A 19989-nucleotide genomic window follows, 5' to 3' on the forward strand; every position below is an offset into this window, starting at 1 on the left:
GCAAAGCAGGAACTCAAGGTGCACTTTCTCAGGAGTAATGAATAAAAGCCAGCTGAACATAAGCGGCCTTGCTTTTTGAGCAACAATTGCAGGCTTCATCAACCTGGGGTCAATCCAAAAGAAACTGGTGGTGTCAACCTCACCTGGCAGGTCTACTCAGGAGGAAAGCTGCCATGCTAAGACTCACTTATTAACCCTATAAGGCTGCCATCCTAAAACACACAGGGTTGCCCTCCAAGGTTACTGCTACTCAAAGCAGACCCACCAAAATTAATGGACATGACTACCTTAATAATTTCAGTATATCCATTTTGAGTAGAGTTTAGAGTAATATTCAAGCCACATTTACTAGGGGGAAGCCCTGACCCCTCAAAGCAAAAGGAGCTTATTTCTGAATTAATATGCTTAAGCTTCTGAGCAATTTGGCTGCAGTCCTATACCCACTTACATAGGAGCAAGTCCCAGTGAGTGAGTAGAGATTTATAGGGCTGCACTGTCCACTCAGTTGGGAAGGAAGAAGGAATCTCCCCCTTGTCTATTTACTTCCACAGGCAGCAATTAAACTGCTAGAATATTTGCATAGCTAATGCAGGATCTGGTATGTTTTCAAATTGGATGTGGGGGTCTCATGTTGAGATTCCTGTATTGCAGGAGTCCCTTCCAACTCTAAAATTCTATGAGTCTATGATTAAATGTATAAAAACTGCCCTCCAAGGCTTCCATCATAAAAATACACACATACCAAGGCTCACTTCCAAAAAAATATGCTTAAGAGTTCAGTCTTTTCAGCTACACTTCTGTACTGCAATCCTAACCCCATAAGCCTCTTACCTGGGAGTAAGACCTACACACCCCTTCTGCAATTCAACAGGACTCATTCCTGAGTTGATGTAGTTAGGGTCGCAGTTAGGATCCCGCTGAGCTTAAAGGGGTCTTAATCCTCAATCAACATGCCTTGAACCGTCCCTGCTGTCTCTTAGGCTGGAATCAAACTTAAGTTCCGCTCAAGAGTAGACCCTTTGAAAGCAACGCAGGCAGCTAACTCATCCCCATTACTCTTCAAGAGGTTTACTCAGAGTATGTTTAAAAGTTAAGAGCACAACGCAACTAAATATTGGGACACGATTCACCACGCCGTCTCCGTCACCCCAAATACAGTACTGCCTGTTTACCCCTCCCAGCCCTATGTAAACACTTTGGAAGATAACAGGTCTTTCTTTTGAACTCCAGTGAGCTTTTCTGTTCGATTACACTGGCGTCATTAAAATTCAGTTAATGATGATGATGATGATTATAAGAGGTTCTTAAAGGACCGCCCTATAGGGCCGCCACACTTACTAGGGGGAGGCTTCCTTCCTAAAGGGAATCCAGGATCTTCTTTGCAGTTCTGCACGTTTACAACCCCCCACCCATCACTTAGCCATACTCAAGAGTAGATCCAGTTTCGAATGGGTCTACTCTGAGTAAGAGCCCAGGCGGGTACATCCCCCTCCTTTAAGTCACCCTTTTTTTGGGGTAGAGGGGTAATAAAGTTACCCTCCTCCCTTTTGCCCCCCCTTCCCTTAAGTTCCCCTCCCCCCACCTCCAGTCACCCCTCCCCCACCCGACCTGTCAGTTGCCTCCCCTCCCCCACCCGACCCCACCCGTTGCCTTCGCCCTCCCTCTTCTCCCCTCCCAATGAGGGGGGGGCTAATGGCGGCCCCCTCCTCGCCTCCGCCTCCTCGACCCCTCCCCGGGCGCCTTACCTCATCCCCATCTTCACCATCCTCCTCCTCCTCCAGCACCTCGGCGGTTTCAGGAGCAACACCGCCGCCATCTTGGCTCCCTCCCTCCCCGCCGTCCCCTCCCCCTCCCTCCGGCCCCGCGGAGGCTCCGCCCACTCCTCCCCCGCCTCCCTCTCCCTCACCGCGAAGAGTCCTGGCAGCTCCGTAGAGCGGCCATCAAAACAACCGTGCGAAATCGTTACAACAACGGAGAGAATATACACCTCAGCTCAAGGGGTTTAGGGTGCATTGCCACCCTCTCTCTATTTCTCTTGACCCTCCAGAAGTGTATTTTGAAATGGGTGCTTGGGTGAGGGGAGCTCACTATGTCTCTTTCAGGACCTGCACAGCAGCGAAGCAGCAAACGCTCCCTCTCCGGGAGAACAAGACGACAGCCCCCAGCCAATAGCGAAAAAGGGCCGAGGGGGCGTGGCTCTGAGCAGCCGGCCAATGGGAGGACGCGATAAGAGAGAGGAAGGGAAGGGAGCGGGGTTCTGAGGGAGAGGTCGGGGAGTATATAGAGGTAAAGGGTGTAGCGAGAGACGCATCAGATAAGACTTCCGGGAAACGATGGAGAGCCAGGAGGGAAACCACACAAAAATAAAAAATGAAGTCACCTGGTCGGATGTCATACAGGTGGGGCTTCTGCACCTTTAATAGTTGGCTGGAAAAAGGAATTAAGCAAGCAATTAAAGGTTCAGGAGCCCATTCCTCTCTTGCAGTCGGTCACCCAAGCAGAGGAAGCAATGAGACAGGATTTGGGGTGCAAAGGTACAGCCACCACCCAGCAGAATGAGGAACGCCTCCATGCAGCACTGATTGCTTGTCACATTTTGAAGGAAAGCGGAGAAAAACAGATTTTCATATAAAGAGGGTGCTGAAAATGCCACTTAAATCCAGAGTCCCAGATTCCATCTATTCAGCCCTGGGGTGTTTTGTTGAGGGGCATGGGGAATACTTTAAAATATATTCTTTCTACTTGATATGCTGGTTCCTAAAGACAGCAGCATTAGGAGTGCTCACCAGCTTACAGGTGTTTCTTTCCCCATAATTCACTGGGCAACTGTCATACCCATTTCCTGGATTGTACTTTGATTAGAACAGCCAGCACATAACCAGAAAGATTGTGTCTTCCCATCCCCCAACAAACTCTTTCTTAAGGTCAAATAAATATGCCATATTATCAAGGTTGCTGAGCTTGTTTTTCTTTGCTGTTCATTTTTTTCTTAAAGGACAACATCTCTGTACCTTTAAGAGTATAAAGAAATCAATGTGGTAGGGGGTATGGAATTATACTGATGGTCAAAAGTTCACCTTTGTTTTCTTACCTGCTAATTAGCTGTAGGAAGCACATAATTTATGTCCATAAAAATGTGACAACCTTATAATTATTTGGCTGCTAGCCAATAGAAGTTATAAATATATAATAGAACTTATATAATAGAAGTTTAGGGAAGTTTTTAATGTCTGATGCTGCATTGTTTTTAATGTTCGGCTGGAAGCCGCCCAGTGGCTGGGGAAACCCAGCCAGATGGGCGGGGTATAAATAATGAATTATTATTATTATTATTATTATTATTATTATTATTAAAAATATATAGGAAGACCAGCAATGAAATGCATAAAGATTGTAGGATTTTCCTTTGTTGATTTTTTTAAGCAGTTGGTGATAGCTTTATTTTTAACCATCTGTATAAGATTCAGGATAGAGTATTGAATGAGTCGGGGCTTGAAGATGTATAATGCATAACACTGAAATGCAGGGTTCTGCCAGACAACCTCTTTATTGAGCATTCATCCTGATTCATTTACAGGGGGACTGGGAGATGTTGGCTAGATTCCATTGCATCCAAGTCAAGCATTATTCCACATTTTCCAGTGCTTTTCTCTGTAACTTTCCTTAATGCAAAAAGTCTGATGGACTATAAAATTACGCATGGCATGGAGGGAGTGGATAAAGAAAAGTTCTTCTCCTCTGTCAAAGCACTAGAAGTGATGGGCATCCAATGAAGCTGCATGTTGGAAGCGTCAGGACATATAAAAAAGGGCTTCTTTAAGCAGTGCAGAATTAAAAGTGTGGAAATTGCTCCCACAGAAGGCAGTGCGACCACCAATTTCAATGGCTTCGAAAAATAACTGGACAAATCCATGTTGAAGGCCATCAATGGATATTAATCGGCCACAATGGCTGTGCTCTGCCTATCCCTCTTAATGCCAGTTGCTGTAAACCGCAGGAGGGGAGAAGATTCCCCTCGGGGCATCCGGTTGGCCACTGTGAGAGCAGGATGACTGACTAGTTCGTGCCCTTTGGCCTGATGCAGGAGGCTCATCCTCTTTTATTAGATCATAAGGTAAGTTTGGGGAAGCAGTTTGTCGAAGGGCAGTCAGGGGAGTTTATTGATTGTTGCAAATCCTTTCCGCGCTGTTTATGCATGGGTCCAGGTCACTCCACCCCACGAGAAGCTTCCGACTGATTCTGGCGTGAATCTCCTTTCGCCTTCTCTCTTCGGGAGAGCGCCCTTTTGCACAGAGCAGACGGAACCATTCCGTCGCGGAACGAGTTTCTGGCCGGATTCTTTATGCGTGGCGCTCCCCTTTTCTCCCGCTGCTCCCGTCATGGAGGCAACGGGGTTGTTCACCCTGCTGTTTCCTCTGCCTTTGCTATGGCTGCTTTCTTGCTGGTGGCTGAGGCGGCAACGCGGAGCGAGGTGGCGGCTGGGGAGCGACCGGAGGCTTTTCGCCGACGGACCGGCGACGCGCGCCCTGTTCGTGACGGCGCACCCTGATGACGAAGCAATGTTCTTCGCCCCCACCATCCTCAGCTTGGCTCAAGCCAGGCTATGGCTGCTCTGCGGGTCCACAGGTGAGGAGGAGGAGGAGGCTAGCGTAGCGTTGCCTAGCAACCATGACGTCTGTTTTCGAAGCGCTCCCGTCTCTCCGGAGCTGTGCGTATGGCGTCATCACGCTGCAGCAGCCATTTTATATTGATCGGAAGTGCGCGCACAGGTCGTTCTGACGTCACAGGATTATTATTAATCATAATAATGTCATTGTTGCTTAATACAGTATATTTATTGTAGAAATAAATACTATTTTTATCTACATTTATTGTATAAATAATATATTTCAGTGTGTTTTATTATTATGTCGTCAATATTATTGTATTTATTTTATACACTGAGACTATATAAGTGAGAATTCTATTATTTTATACTTAATTTTTTAATGCTTTATTATATAGTGCCAGCATATAGTGCCAGCTAAGTGAGAATTACAGGATGTGGTGGAAGGCCCAGGTGATGGGCCCACTACCCCCTCAGTTTGCCATGTTAGTATAATGGGTATAACACCACTTTCCCCCCAAATTGAAACTACTACTATATATTTGCATACAACAACGTTTGACTAGCCAGCCTACATGGAATGGTAAGAGATTTATTTATTTATAAATATATGAGAAGGTAGATTTTTGAAGCATTGCTTATCTTAAGGACAGGGAACCTTTTTCAGCCTAAGGGCCACATTCTCTTCTGGGCAACCTTTCAGGGGCACCATGCTAGTGGAAGGTGGGGCCAGAGGGAAGAGTGGGCATGGCAACAAATGTAAAATTTGCCATTTGTACAGTAGGCTAGTTTCTACACACTCCTGGCTATTCTCCACCCAGACAAGCAAGAGGTATTATTAGGGTTCAAGGACACATTCCAGCCAGGCAAAAGAAGTAAAAGCCAGCGAGGCCACTACATCCACACACTGTTCCTTAACTGGGTACAACATAACTGCAAAAGGTCCCAAGCTCAACCAGTGGCATCTTGTTTTTCGTAGCAGGGGAAGCCATTGACCTGGTATAAAGTAGTTTCTTCTCCCTTCCAATGTGAAAATTGCAATTTAAAAATAACGGGGGGACTAGACCAATGTAGCAGGGCCTTTTTAGTGGTGACACCCTCCTCCCTTTGGAATTATTTAGCAGTTAGATTCTTCTCTATATGCTTTTGGGAGGCTGTAGCAGGCATACTTCTCCTCTAATACATAGATACGTATATGTTCGTTTCTCTGCATATTCTGCTGCTTTTACCTTGAGATTTTATAAATTAACGCGGTCAAACCCCACTTTCGGGCTTCCTGTATACATTTGGTTGACCACTGCGAGAACAGTTGGGCCTCTGGTCTATTCCAACAGCGCTCTCCTTATGTTAAGGTTTTAACAACATCCTCTAATTTGAACACTTTGGTGTGTGAGTCAGAAGAGGCACTTATAAATGTTATAAATAGGTAGGGAATTGGCAGGATTTGAGAAGTTCACTCAAGACCTGCAGTTAACCCTAGCATTATAGAAATCTTTTTTAAAAAATAGACATTAAAAGTTCCCTTGGAAGCTTTACAGACTCCAAGCACTTAACTCAACCCAGTTGGCCAAATATGTTTCGCTTTCTCAGATTACTTTCTGGTTGCGCGGTCTCCAGTGCAAGCGCCCATGGGTGCCAGCGTGCCCAACAGCACCTTTTATGGTACCTGCAAAAGGTCTCAGTAAATGTCCCCCTCAAAAATCCTCAGTGCTGTTTGCTTTTCCTGTTCGGTTCCTGTTTTCACTGGCTACGCCTCTCCCACATCAAACACACTCTTTTAAACATGCCCACATTTCAGTTGGTTGCCAGGATTGGGCCCCAGCTGAAATATACTCAGAGTCAAGTGTGGATTTCATGCTCTTTATTCAGCTCATAGTCATGAGGAATGCAAGTTCTCCCGAAATGTCTGCTTTACAGTGGTGCCCCACAAGACGAATGCCTCGCAAGACGGAAAACCCGCTAGACGAAAGGGTTTTCCATTTTTGAGCTGCTTCGCAAGACGAATTTCCCTATGGGCTTGCTTCGCAAGACGAAAACGTCTTGCGAGTGTCCCGATTTTTTTTGCTTCCCCCCCTTTTTCTAAGCTGCTAAGCCGCTAATAGCCTTTTAGCCGCTAAGCCGCTAAGCCTTTAATAGCCGCTAAGCCGCTAAACTGCTAATAGCGCTAATCCGCTAAGCCGCTAATAGGGTTGCTTTGCAAGACGAAAAAACCGCTAGACGAAGAGACTCGCGGAACGGATCATTTTCGTCTTGCCAGGCACCACTGTATATACGTTATTTACACAATGGGCCCCACGTGATTGGCTAATTCCGGGATTCTCCTGTAGGCCAATCAGGTTGTGGATTAACTTCCACCAGGAGCTGGATTGGGTAGCTCCTGTGGACCAATCAGACTGCTGCATTCTGGATCCTATTGTTCTAGGACGAATCAGACTGCTGCATTTTGGATCCCATTCAACTCAGTACATAACACCAGCCCTACGTTCTGTTCTGAACAGAGGAGAGCTGCAAAGAGCTTCTCTCTCTGAGAGAGTGTGGCGGTGACAGATGGAGGGGCATGCCTGCGCCGTTTCGTGGTCCTGTCTCGCTTTCGATACAGCAGCCATTTTGTGTTATACCATGCCCCTGCCTCTCCCACTGCGGCCATTTTTTGACTGGCGCCCACAGCACTCTCTCAGATTTCCAAATGTTACTCCTAGCCTTCCCCTAAAAATCAACCTCTTCAGACTATCACTTTCATATCCTGGCAAACCTAGCAGCCTGTACTAAGGTGCTGTAGAATTCTTGAACTTTTTACAATGCAGCAGACTTAACGTCGCCAGTTTTGTTAAACTCAGGAAAATCTCTTTAATATTCCCTTCTTTGCTCCGTTATTTTAACGCAAGCTGCCGGTCCCTTGGTGCTTTCAATTTCCCACAGGAGGGAGGATTCTGTGTCGCAGGGTGTGACACCTGTCTTCTTTCGTATTTCCAGGGAATTACTACAGCCAAGGGGATGTCCGGAAGAAGGAACTCCTGGACAGCTGTTTGGTTCTAGGGATCCCGCCTTCCAATGTGACCATCATTGACCACAGGTAGCTTTCTACACTTAAAATGTCGGTGCTCTTACATGAGAGGAGCCCTGCTGGATCAGGCCAGCCGCCCATCCAGTCCAATAGCCTGTTTTGACAGAGGCCACCAGGTGCCTATAAAGGGGAAGTCCACGAGCTGGACCTGAGTGCAACAGTGCTCTCCCCCATTTGAGACTTTCCTCTCCTGTGGTTTACACCAACATAAGGAGAGCTGTGCTGGATCAGGCCAGCATCCTGCCCTCACAGTGGCCTGCCCAGATCCCTGTGGCAAGCCTACAAGCAGGTCCTGAGCACAAGAGTGTCCTTCTTACCAGCAACTGGTGTTCAAAAACATCACTGCCTCTGACTGTGAAAACAGAGCATAGCCTTCGTGGCTAGTAGCCATTGATCACGTTCTCACCTTCGGTTCATTTGTCTGAATCCCTTCTGGACAAATGTAAAAGTACAGTGGTGCCTCGCAAGATGAAAAGAATCCGTTCTGTGATTCTCTTCGTCTAGCGGTTTTTTTCGTCTTGCGAAGCAAGCCCATTGACGGATTAGCGGATTAGTGCTATTAGCGGCTTTTAGCAGCTTTTAGCGGCTTATCTGCTGATCGGATCAGCTGATAAGCGGCTTAGCGGCTTAGAAAAAGGGGGGGAACCAGCAGGAACTTGCAATACATTGTCGTCTTGCGAAGCAAGCCCATAGGAGATTCGTTTTGCGAAGCACCTCCAATGATGTCGTGACATTGTGCAGTTGAGCCTCACTCCTCACTCCCTAAGCCAGGCAGAAGTTTCCCAGGCTTTCGGAAGGAGGTGCCAGGGAAACATTTATGGGACTAGCCTAGGCCCCCTAGTCCACTGACCACACGCCACTGATCTACCGCCATGCTCAGCCGTGGCTTGCAAGGTAGGTTAAGCTGAAAGATAGCGACTGGCCCTCCAGTTGACTCTGTGGCTGAGTCGGGATTTGAGCCCGAGTCTCTCAAAGTCATGCGTTTAAAGCCAATTTAAATCGTGTGACTTCCTGCCCCCAAAATCCTGGGAACTGTAGTTTGTCCAGCGTCGTGGGAATTGTAGCTCCGTGAGGGGTTACAGTTCCAAGGACTCTTTGGGAGAGGTCGTGCATGTTATATGCGCACTAGGGAGTGATCTCAGGTCCCAATCTGATGTTGCAATCACAGCATCACCACCAAATGTGTCCATCCCAGTGCTGCAATTCCTGCCCGCTCGGGGAAAGTGAGAGGAAGACATAGTGACTCAGCCTTGCAGGGCTCTACAGAGGCTCCACAGCCCCAGTGACCCTGTGACTTCTCCCTCAGGTCAGGGAGGAGCCATCAAGACACAGATCTGACAAAAACACGGACCAGTGAAGGTCTGCGCTGGGTGAAGCAGGAAAGTGACAGGTTATCACTGGGCAGGCCTGTGGGCGTGTAACTTCACCACCTAGCAAAACAATTGCAGAGCAATTTGTTCTGCTTCTGATATGGGGAAGATCAAACGCTTTCTATGGAGCAATGGATCCTTCGCTCCCGGTTACTGATAATTGCCTGATGTTCCAGTTTGGAGACTCTTAATTCCCTACTGTATGCAAGAGAAGAGGGAAGTGCCTCTTTGCAGATCGGGGGGGGGGGGGAATGTGGCCCTCCAGATGTTATCAGACTCCAGTGCCCATCAGCATCGCCAGTAGTTAGGGGCGATGATGTCAGTTGGAGGTCAACATCTGGAGGGCCGCAAGTTTCCCATCATCCTTGCTCGTTGCCGTTTCCCGTTCGAGCCCTGAGATCATCGTACGGACACCATGACCACTTCTCCTTTTCATTTGCGGTTGTGTTTTTTTCTTTTCTCCTTCTTGACGTTTTGTGGCAGTTCTCCCAGAGCCCCTTTGCTCCAGTTAATAGGTCCCTTTTCTCTCAGCATTGAGTAATCAAAGCACCCTGGGGATTTCCCTTTTGCTGTAAAAAACAAAACGGTGCAAAAATGCAGAACAGTTTCCCAAGAGGAGGGTCGGGATGGGGGAGAGCAGGGACGGATGTACTATGAAATTAATGAAACTTAAGCTCCAGGGCTCCTAATCTCAGAAGAGACCCGGAAGCGACTTTAGTGCACATTGCTTAAAAATCTTGGGTCTAAGAGACCAAACTTGTGTCACACAACTCAAATTGATTATTTTTTTGTTCTATATATATTTCAATAATCCCAGCATTTGAGTGTCAGTAGCACAGATGTTGTAAAGGGGTGGTGATCTGTCAGGGAACAGCCTCATTGAAGACCCCAATTCCTCTAGGACTGCCTCTCCCCATATAAACCACCCCGGACTCTGCATTCATCTTCTGAGGCCCTTCTTTCTGTGCCTCCTCTGCAAGAGGTCCAGAGGGTGGCAATACGAGAACGGGGCCTTTTCTGTAGTGGCTCCCTGTTTGTGGAATGCTCTCCCCAGGGAGGTTTGCCTGCTGCTTTCATTACATATGTTTTAGGCGCCAGGCAGAAACATTCTTCTTCAACCAGGCCTTTGGCTGATTAATATCCTACAGCCTTTTAAATGTATCTGTAGGAAGGGGGTGGGTTATCGTTTGATTGCTTTGGTTTAATTATTTACTTGTGTTTTATCTTGTATTTTATTCTGTGAACCACCCTGGGGTCTTTTGATGAAGGGCAGCATATAAATTTAATTTAATAGTACAAACAAACAAACAAATGTGGTTACCCAGACTTTGTTGCTGGTTAGGAAGGGGCCCCCATGACAGTTCATGCCTCAAAAATGTAGAGGCACTACAGGGGGAGAGGGAGAGGGAGCAGACGATAGGGAAGAAGGCCCTGGCTTTGCAGTAGAGTTTCTGGTTTCAATTCTTGGCAGTAGGACTGGATATGCCCCTTGCCTGAAATTTTGGAGAGCTTCTGCCAATCAGTGTAGATATAACGATCTGACTTGGGGAAAAACCATCTTCCTGTGTCTGTTCAAACCAGAGCTTAATTCAGAACCCTGAGGACTAGAATCTTGCTTTGTTTTTAGGGGGAGGGTTGTAGCTCTGAGGTTGAAGACCTGCTTTGCACACAGGTTCAACAACTAGGGTCTCTGGGCGGAGCCCTGCCTGAAACCCTGGAGAGCTGCTGTCAGTACTGAGCTAGAATGGACCACTGGTCTAGATCTGTATCAAGTCGCCTGCCATTTCACCCCTCATAATTGCCAGTGATTGATATTCAGGGGAGGTTAACCCTGTTGGCTAAATGCACCCTCCATCCTTGGAGACAGTATACTCTGAATATCCAAATGCCCGGAGCATCCAGCCTAGAGGGGGCTGTGGGCTGCCAGCTGAACATCTGGGAATCTGACGCTGGTTTCTCCCATCTCCTTGTGCTGGTCCAGGGATGGAGACTTCCCCTGATCCAGCAGGAGTCCTAACAAGCTTCTGTCTGTCTCCTTTTCACAGCAGAAATGTTGTTTGTATGAACCATACTTGTCCCCCCAAATCAGACCCTTCTGCCAGGGCTCTGGGGCGATGAGCATTCTGCCCTGTAAACAGGATACACCCACCCAACTGAAGTAGGTTATTAACTCAAAGGAAAGGACACCACGTTCTCTCTCTCCTTATTCCTTTGCTCTCTACGAGATGTTTTGTTTCCCCACCCTATCTTCTCGGTGACGGAGAACGCCAGGCTGTCCTTCACAGCAACATCTGCAGTTTCCCTCCTTGCAGCGAGATGCAGATAAATATCAACATTGCGGCTTCCATCTGATGACGCCTGGCCTGGCCTGCCAGAGAAAATAATAAAAGTTTGAGAGAGGAGATTTGTGTAAACAGGCGAGCTTCCCGCTCCCTTCCCCAGCTGCTTCCAAAGTTCGGCACTTAGAGAAGAAGAACCAGCTTCACAGATATAATATGAGGGACACCTGGCTTGCCAGTAGTACATGGGAAAAGGATCTAGGGGTCTTAGTAGACCGCAAGCTTAACACGAGTAAATAATGTGATGCAGCAGCAAAAAAAGGCTAATGCTATTCTAGACTGTGTTGTAAACAAAAATTGCCCTTTTCCCTTATGGGGTATCCAAGAGCCCATATAGAGTCCTTACATAGGTTCCCTATTGGTAGGAGAAAATAACAGAGGCCAACCAGAGAATATTGAGAAGCAAAGCAGCTAATAAGCCTGATCTTTATTGATCTGTTGCAACAGGGTGCTCCCCTCACACGCAGGAGAGGAGGAGGAACCCAGAACAATGGCACGCAAGGCCTTATAAAGACTTCTGAAATTGCCACCCTGTAGATCAAGGCCACCCCCAGAAACATCATACATACATCACAGAAGGGGTGTAACCTAAGACCACCCCTCAGATACATCATACCTGCATCACAGAAATTTGAATGTTGTTTATCTCCTGTCTGGCAGGTTACTTGATTGGATTGCCTGGGGAGCCTGGCCAGTCTTTTGGAATGATAAATACTTAGTTCCTGGGCCAGGTCACAGGCTCACACACTATTCATATCTTAAATGTACCCTTAAGACAGGATTTGTGAGGAAAGAGACAATGGGCAGGTTTCCCATTTTGACCTTGCAGAGAAAACATTTGCTCAGTTTAGGAATCAAAATGGTTCCAGGTCGGTCTTCCTGTGCTGATCTATGTACGTGCTTGGTTGGTACTCTTATGAACACTACCATATATCTAAGACTTCAAAATTCCTATCACAATATCACCAACAGAAATATAGCCTCACCAGAAATATAGGGAAGTAATACAGTCATATCTTGCATCCCGAACACCCTGGAACTCGGACGTTTTGGCTCCCGAACTCAGTGATTGTTCCAGTTTGCGAATGGGTTTTTTTTTGGAACCCGAATGTCTGACGGGGCTTCCGGGGCTTCTGATTGTCTGCAGGAGCTTCCTGCAGCCCATCAGAAGCGGTGATTTGGTTTTCAAACGTTTTGGAACTCGAACAGACTTCCAGAACGGATTCCGTCTGACTTCCGCTTTGTTCTGCCTTGGTCAGGCCTCACCCGGAATACTGTGTCCAATTTAAGAAGGATATTGATGAGCTGGGAGCATGTGCAGAGGAAGGCGACCAGGATGATCAAGGGTCTGGAAACCAAGCCTTGTGAGGAATGGTTGAGGGAGCTGGGTGCGTTTAGCCTGGAAAAGAGGAGACTGAGAGGAGATATGATGGCCACCTTCAAGTATTTAAAGGGCTGTCCCATGGAAGATATTTTCTCCTGCTCCAGAGGGTGGGATTTTAACCAATGGCTTCAGGTTACAAGAAAGGAGATTCTGCCTAAACGTTAGGAAGAACTTTCTGACGGTAAGAGCTGTTCCACAGTGGAATGGACCCCCTCACGAGGTTTTGGACACTCCTTCCTTGGAGGTTTTTTAAGAAAGAAAGAACTTTCCACGGGAAAACGGTGGCTGATCCCAATCAATCTTGGGGGAACCTCCGCTCACCCTGCTTGGCATTTGACACCCCTCAACTACGGCAAACATAACCTTTTGAGGCGGATTGCTGGGCCATTCAAACCTCTTTTCTCTTCCCCCACTATCATTAATTTTCTTGAACGTTTGCTCGAAGATGCAGGGGGGGGGGAGGCAGAAAGAAAGGAAAGCGAGTCAGCCACCTTTTCAGTGTTTTAAAGAGTTGTGCGCGCACACACACACCCCTCCAACAATACCCTTTAAAAAATAACTCCGTACAAAGCAAGCAAGCTAGTTTTAGATGGAAACAAGGGCTGGAAGGTTCCCTGTGGGGCGATGGAGGAGAGCTTTGTACCACCTGCCTTGTTAAGTGCAGAATAGTAATTCAGAAATTGCACTTCTCCTGAATTTTGTGACACAGTTTATTATTGTTGTTGTTGTCATTTTATTGATTTTGTATACCATCCCATACTCGTAGGTCTCAGGGCAGTTCACAATACAAAATTACAATATAAACGCACAAGATACATAATAAAAATAATTAAAACAGTTAACAATACTACTGTATGCTAATAATAATAATAATTACACCTCCCAACAAAAGCCCCTAAACAACCCCACTAAGCTTTTTAAAAGTTTGTATTTTTAGGATTAAATATGTTTGAAAATGTAGGCATTGGCATAAAACACACCTTCAAACACTGCCCTGATTTCTTTCCAAGGATAAACATGTTAAAATAAATAAGTAAATTATCAAAGCTTTGTTTACCGTATTTTTCTGTCTATAAGAGGCCCCCATGTATAAGACACCCCATATTTTGGGGTACTCTGGTTTAAGAAAATGGGGGGTCTATTGGTGTATTTAGGGGGGGGGACCTAGTCTTATACACGGAAAAATACGGTATTTAATTGTTTTTATTTTTTCAGAGCTTTTATTTATTTTTGTTTCACCGCATTTCTTAGAGGCCTTGCACTAAGATCGTCCCAGGCAGGACTTAGCACACAGTAAAAATACAAAATGCAAAGGAAACAGAGGATCCACTTTCACAAGGGGTCTTTTCCCCTAGTCGCCTGGAGGTGATTCTTCCTCGCCATAGGCAATCAGCTGTTCCCAACTAGCTTTCAGGAAACAGCTATGCCAATTTCGGCTGCAGTTTTACATGTCCTTTTCCCTGCTTGGTGTCTAAAGGATCACTTAACCCTCTCCTGCTCTCCCCCTCCTATGTGCAAAACCCATTTGCTTTTTGAAACGGGAGCAGGCAAGGCAAGGGATTTTGATTCCTGCAGGAAAGTAGGTCATCGGGTGCTCTGTCTCTCTCTCTCTCTTTATTGTGCTCTGCAGACCAATGTGGTTCTCCTTTAAGGGAGTGAACTTGGCTGACACTGCAGATGGTCAATTTCCTCTTCCCAGAACCCTGTACCTCAGACGGAGCCCCTTGTAAGCTCTCTGTGCTGCAGATTGAAAGCAGGCAAATATTTAACGAGGGGGGGGGCGTTGTTGGCTTTGGGTTCCTGCCTTGGCAGGGTCATGTCACCAGACAAACACAAACATGTGCTAGTAGCCCAGAACTGTAGGGAGGAGGAAGCAGGATGGGCACAGGTTGTTTCAATGTAGTTGCTGCCATCGTTCCGGCGCTGAATAGGTTAAGAATGGCTTGACACCCGGAAAAGATCTGTGGCCAGGTTTTGTTGTTGTTGTTTAGTCGTGTCCGACTCATCGTGACGCCCCTGGACCAGAGCACGCCAGGCACTCCTGTCTTCCACTGCCTCCCGCAGTTTGGTCAAACTCATGCTTGGAGCTTCGAGAACACTGTCCCACCATCTCGTCCTCTGTCCCCTTCTCCTTGCGCCCTCCATCTTTCCCAACATCAGGGTCTTTTCCAGGGAGTCTTCTCTTCTCATGAGGTGGCCAAAGTATTGGAGCCTCAGCTTCAGGATCTGTCCTTCAAGTGAGCACTCAGGGCTGATTTCCTTAAGAATGGAGAGGTTTCATCTTCTTGCAGTCCATGGGACTCTCCAGAGTCTCCTCCAGCACCAGAATTCAAAAGCATCAATTCTTTGGCGATCAGCCTTCTTTATGGTCCAGCTCTCACTTCCATACATCACTGCTGGGAAAAACAATGGCTTTAACTATACGGACCTTTGTTGGCAAGGTGATGTCTCTGCTTTTTGAGATGCTGTCTAGGTTTGCCATCGCTTTTCTCCCAAGAAGCAGACGTCTTTTAATTTCGTGGCTGCTGTCACCATCTGCTAGCCACAAGGCTGCTAGCCACAAGGCTATGCTTGCCACCACAGCTGCAGGCAGCAGTGCTTCTGAAGACCAGCTGCTGGAAAAGTTGCTCTTGCACCCAGGTCCTGCTTGTGGGTGTCTGCTGTGCATCTTGTTGGCCACTGTGAGAACAGGATGCTGGCACTAGATGGGCAACTGGCCTGATCCTGCGGCTCTTCTTAGGTTCTTAGGTCAGCAGCTGCTTGCCACAATGCCTGGGTCCTCTCTCCACCATTGGAGGCCTCTGAACGGCCGTTCCTGAAGTTCAGGAGCACTGCTGTTGTGCCCAAGTCCTGCCTGTCCAAGGCAACACGATGACCAAATACTATGACACGATATCAATATACACTCTTTATATAATATGAAATATATGAAATCACATAAACAGAAAACATATATCTGAAAGTCAAAAAATACGCACTCTTAATGGATTCTCTAGAAAACATAAAACCAAATAAACATAAGTCTTTGAAGACTATGCAAGTCTCTGAAAGAAGCAATGTATCAGATTCTTATCTGGTGCAAACAGGCTTCAAAGCTTTGTTTATGGCGTCCAATGCTGCCAAAGTAGTTCGCAAACAGACGAACAGTGATTCCGGATATACCCACTGTTTTGTGGAATAATTCTTCAGCACAGCAGGAGGATACAAAAATGCTTCATAAACCCATCTATATGGTGAATGGAAAAATAGAACCTGTGGGAATTTGTTAGAATTCCTGGAATAATGAGCCCAAACACAGATGCCTCTCATTAAGACCTCAAGTCCAGTGTCGAATGGTGATCAAAGACACAAAATGGGAGCAGGTGCTGATTTCAATGGGCAAAAGGGGTTGAACCCCCATAGTCAGCATGCCTTTAAAAACCTGGGCTGGGGCAAGCTTAGGGATCTCTCATCACAGACTGTCAGCGTCTGATCGGACCTTAGAAGGTATTTTGCTTTGCTGCTCAGCCTGCTAAGATTTATGTGTAAGTCAGCTAGCTAGATAAGATAGTTTGTGTGTGTTTTTTTTAGCCTCTGAGCAGTCTTAATTTTGTGTGATTGTTTGAAGCTTTCCTTCTTGACAGAGTTTTGTTTTCATAAAGTTTTTGTGGAAATGGGTCTTGGTTGAGTTTCTGAACCTTCCAACCTTGACTACACTTTTCGAAGTGGATCATTCATCCTACACAATGGCTGTGTTCACGTCTTGCTTTTGCGGCTTCCGTTTGGCCATGGTAAGAGCAGGAGGCTGAACTCAATGGGCCTCTTTCGACCCAATTCAGGAGCCGGGCTCTCCTTCCATCCTTACGACGTGAGAGCAGAGACGGAGAGTGATGAAGAAGCTTTAGCCAAGTCTGGGAGCAACGTGGTCCCCACAATCCACTTCCCTATAGATTTCCAGAAATTCTGTCCCATGGACAGCGGCTGCTGAAAGTTGTAGTCCAAAACCTCTGGAGGGGACAAGGGTGCAGGAGGCGGACTTAATGGTTCTTTCAGCCTAGTGAAAACATTTAACACTCTGCAGGCCAAAACTACCCCCCCCTCTCCTTCCAGCGGTCTTGGCAGAGAAATTCCCAGACATTCTCCCCCCCCCTTTATTTAAATGCAAACAGATTTTGGCTCAATTTGCTGAACATGGCAAATTATAACCAGCACAGACATCAGGCTGGGAACTTTGCTCGCCAGCAGTTCCTGGAAGGAGCGGGATTTCACAAACCTCCCCACCCCGATGGGATGCTTAGCTTAGGGGAGGAGGAAAATGTAAAAATGTGCCATTTGATCCAATGAAGGAAACAACTTTCCCCACAACATCAACATCTTTGCCCGAGTTTGTCTGGGTTGGCCATGAAACCCTTAATGTGCATTTGGAAAGGATTTTAGGGCATATCCTATGGTGCAGGCTGAGTTTGCCCGCCAGGCCAACTGATGGGGCTTGCTGGGGGAAGCTGAAGTGGGAGCAGGGAGCTTTCAAGCAGGCTAGGCGTAGGCAAAGTCAGGGCAGGCATAGTCAGAGCAGGCCGAGGCAAAGTCAAGTCAGATTGAGGCAGAGCCAGGGCAGGTAGAGTCAATGAAGGTCTTTCTGCGCAGGTCAGGACCATGGCTAGCTCCCAATGGCTCCCAATGGAGCTTTATCCGAATGCCAGAATGACAAACCACAGTTCATCGTTTGACAAAGAACAACTTCCGTTTTGCCCTGATTCAAACATATTGCAGGTGATTAGTTGGAAGGCAGGCGGAATCTCCCAATCTCACCTGTGCAGGAGTGAGGTCGGGAGGGGAAAGAGAAATGAAGGGGCCACATTCCCTTCTGAGAAACCTCCCAGGGACCACATAGCAGTGGTGGGCAGGGCAGCAAATGTTGATTTGGCCTTTGTGCAGTTGGCTGGTTTCTACAAACACTCGCATGCACCCCTCTTTCTGCCAAGCAAGGAGCATTATGGGAGTTCAAGGACAACTTTCCAGCCAGGCAAAAGCACTCAAGGGGCGCAAAACTGGGTCAGTGAGGGAGGGTCTTGAGGGCCAGACAGAGAGGTATGGAGGGCCGCAATTGCAGCCCCAGGTTTAAGCTTCCCCTCTCCAGCTTTTACCTTAAACTCGGAGGGTGACCTGCTGGTAGGTTGTCTCTTCGCTGATTCAGAGCCTGCCGAGGAGAATGCTTGCACGTGGCCAGGGTGTGTGTGTGTGTGTGTTTGTGTGTGTGTGTGTGTGTCAAGGGAGGACAAGTGCAGCCCCTGGTATAGCTGTGCTGCCGCTCTCCTCTCCCAGCTCCCCGCCTGCGAGCCACTCGTGGCTCCCTGCTGCCAGCTGAGATCACAATGCGCTCTAATGCGTTCAGCCTCAAACTAAGCCAACCCTTTGTCTTCCGTTTTTGCTTCTTTGGATAGGAAAGGAAGCTTGCTCTCATTTCACCCCTCTCCCCAAAATTCAGCAGCAAGCTTTGCTGAAAGCCCGCAGGAAGTAATAGTGCCACTGTATTCTGCTCTGGTCAGACCTCACCTGGAGTACTGTGTCCAGTTCTGGGCACCACAGTTCAAGAAGGACACTGACAAACTGGAACGTGTCCAGAGGAGGGCAACCAAAATGGTCAAAGGCCTGGAAACAATGCCTTATGAGGAACGGCTAAGGGAGCTGGGCATGTTTAGCCTGGAGAAGAGGAGGTTAAGGGGTGATATGATAGCCATGTTCAAATATATAAAAGGATGTCACATAGAGGAGGGAGAAAGGTTGTTTTCTGCTGCTCCAGAGAAGTGGACACGGAGCAATGGATCCAAACTACAAGAAAGAAGATTCCACCTAAACATTAGGAAGAACTTCCTGACAGTAAGAGCTGTTCGACAGTGGAATTTGCTGCCAAGGAGTGTGGTGGAGTCTCCTACTTTGGAGGTCTTTAAGCAGAGGCTTGACAGCCATATGTCAGGAGTGCTCTGATGGTGTTTCCTGCTTGGCAGGGGGTTGGTCTCGATGGCCCTTGTGGTCTCTTCCAACTCTATGATTCTATGATTCTAGGAACCAAGTGTGGCTTTTAAGCTTGAAGCTCAGAACACCTAGTGTGCGCGAGAGAGGGAGGATCTTGTGCTGTGTGGCTCCCAGAATTGGTGCTGATAACGCCAAGGTTGCAGGTGTGATCCCTGTATGGAGTGCTGGGGAAACCCAGCCAGATAGGTGGGGTGTAAAAAATAAAGTACTATTGTAATTATTATAGTATGGGGCAGTTGTATCGTCGGGGGTTGGATTGGATGAGACTCAGCGTTCCTTCTGACTCTATGATTCTATGATCCGTCAAGCCCACCACCAGCTCCTTCCCTGGCCCACCAGCCAATATTATTATTATTTATTAAATCAGTATTCCGCCCTTCATCCAAAGCTCTCAGGACAGTTCACAGCACAAAAATGCAGACTGAAACCACAAAGTACATGATAAAAACAAGAACAAAACAAACCAATAACCTGCCTCCAAAATTTAAACTTGAAAGATTTTAGGCTGTAAGGAATTTGATATGACAAGAAAGTAGTTGGACTGTGGAACTCCCTCCCACAGGAGGCAGCGATGGCCACCAACCTAGACCCAGTGGGAGCTGTCCAGCTGTGGAACGGTCTCCCTTGGGAGATGGTGGACTCTCCTTCCTTGGAGGTTTCGAGGCAGAGGTCGGATGGCCCTCTGTCATGGATGATCTAGCTGAGATTCCTGCATTGCAGTGAGGTTGGACTCGGTGCAGAATTAGATAAATTAACAGGAAGGATTCGAAACCTGCAGGATCAGATATTCTTAGAAGACTGGAGTAAATATATGAACTACAGTGGTACCTCCGGATACGAACAGGATCCGTTCCAGGCCCCGTTCGCATCCTGAAGTAAGCATAACACACGTCTGCGCGGGCCGCGTTTCACCGCTTCCGCGCATGCGCGCGACGTCATTTTGAGCTTCTGCGCATGTGCGAGTGGCGAAACCCGGAAGTAATGCGCTCTGTTACTTCCAGGTTGCCGCAGAGCGCAAGCCGAAAATACTCAACTTGAAGCGACTTTAACCTGAGGTATGACTCTATTTGAAAAGCAATTGTGATGAACAGATTACGCTAGTAGGACTGCAAGAAGTTTTGTAAGGTGGATTATTTGAAATACTGCAAGAAAGACTAGGAAGAGAATGATTAGTTAAGGACAGTTAAATGTAGTATAGGAATTAAGAAATGCAG

At 47.2% G+C, this 19989-nt stretch overlaps 2 protein-coding genes across 4 annotated transcripts in view; one reads left to right on the forward strand and one right to left on the reverse strand.

Annotated features, from left to right (window-relative positions):
- NCOR1 (nuclear receptor corepressor 1) overlaps positions 1 to 1844 on the reverse strand; it is a 109221-nt gene extending 107377 nt beyond the window's left edge. For all 3 annotated transcript variants that reach the window (XM_082201628.1, XM_082201629.1, XM_082201627.1), the window contains exon 1: positions 1746 to 1844. The gene's annotated coding sequence lies outside the window, so the exon portion shown is untranslated. The remainder of the gene's footprint in view (positions 1 to 1745) is intronic.
- A 1669-nt stretch (positions 1845 to 3513) lies between these two features.
- PIGL (phosphatidylinositol glycan anchor biosynthesis class L) overlaps positions 3514 to 19989 on the forward strand; it is a 41007-nt gene continuing 24531 nt past the window's right edge. Inside the window, exons 1-2 of the mRNA XM_082201944.1 lie at positions 3514 to 4626; positions 7580 to 7679. Coding sequence (XP_082058070.1) covers positions 4380 to 4626; positions 7580 to 7679 — 347 coding nt within the window. The 5' untranslated portion in view covers positions 3514 to 4379. The remainder of the gene's footprint in view (positions 4627 to 7579; positions 7680 to 19989) is intronic.

This window comes from Podarcis vaucheri (assembly GCF_965113315.1).
Source record: "Podarcis vaucheri genome assembly, chromosome: 15".
NCBI classification, from domain to species: domain Eukaryota; kingdom Metazoa; phylum Chordata; class Lepidosauria; order Squamata; family Lacertidae; genus Podarcis; species Podarcis vaucheri.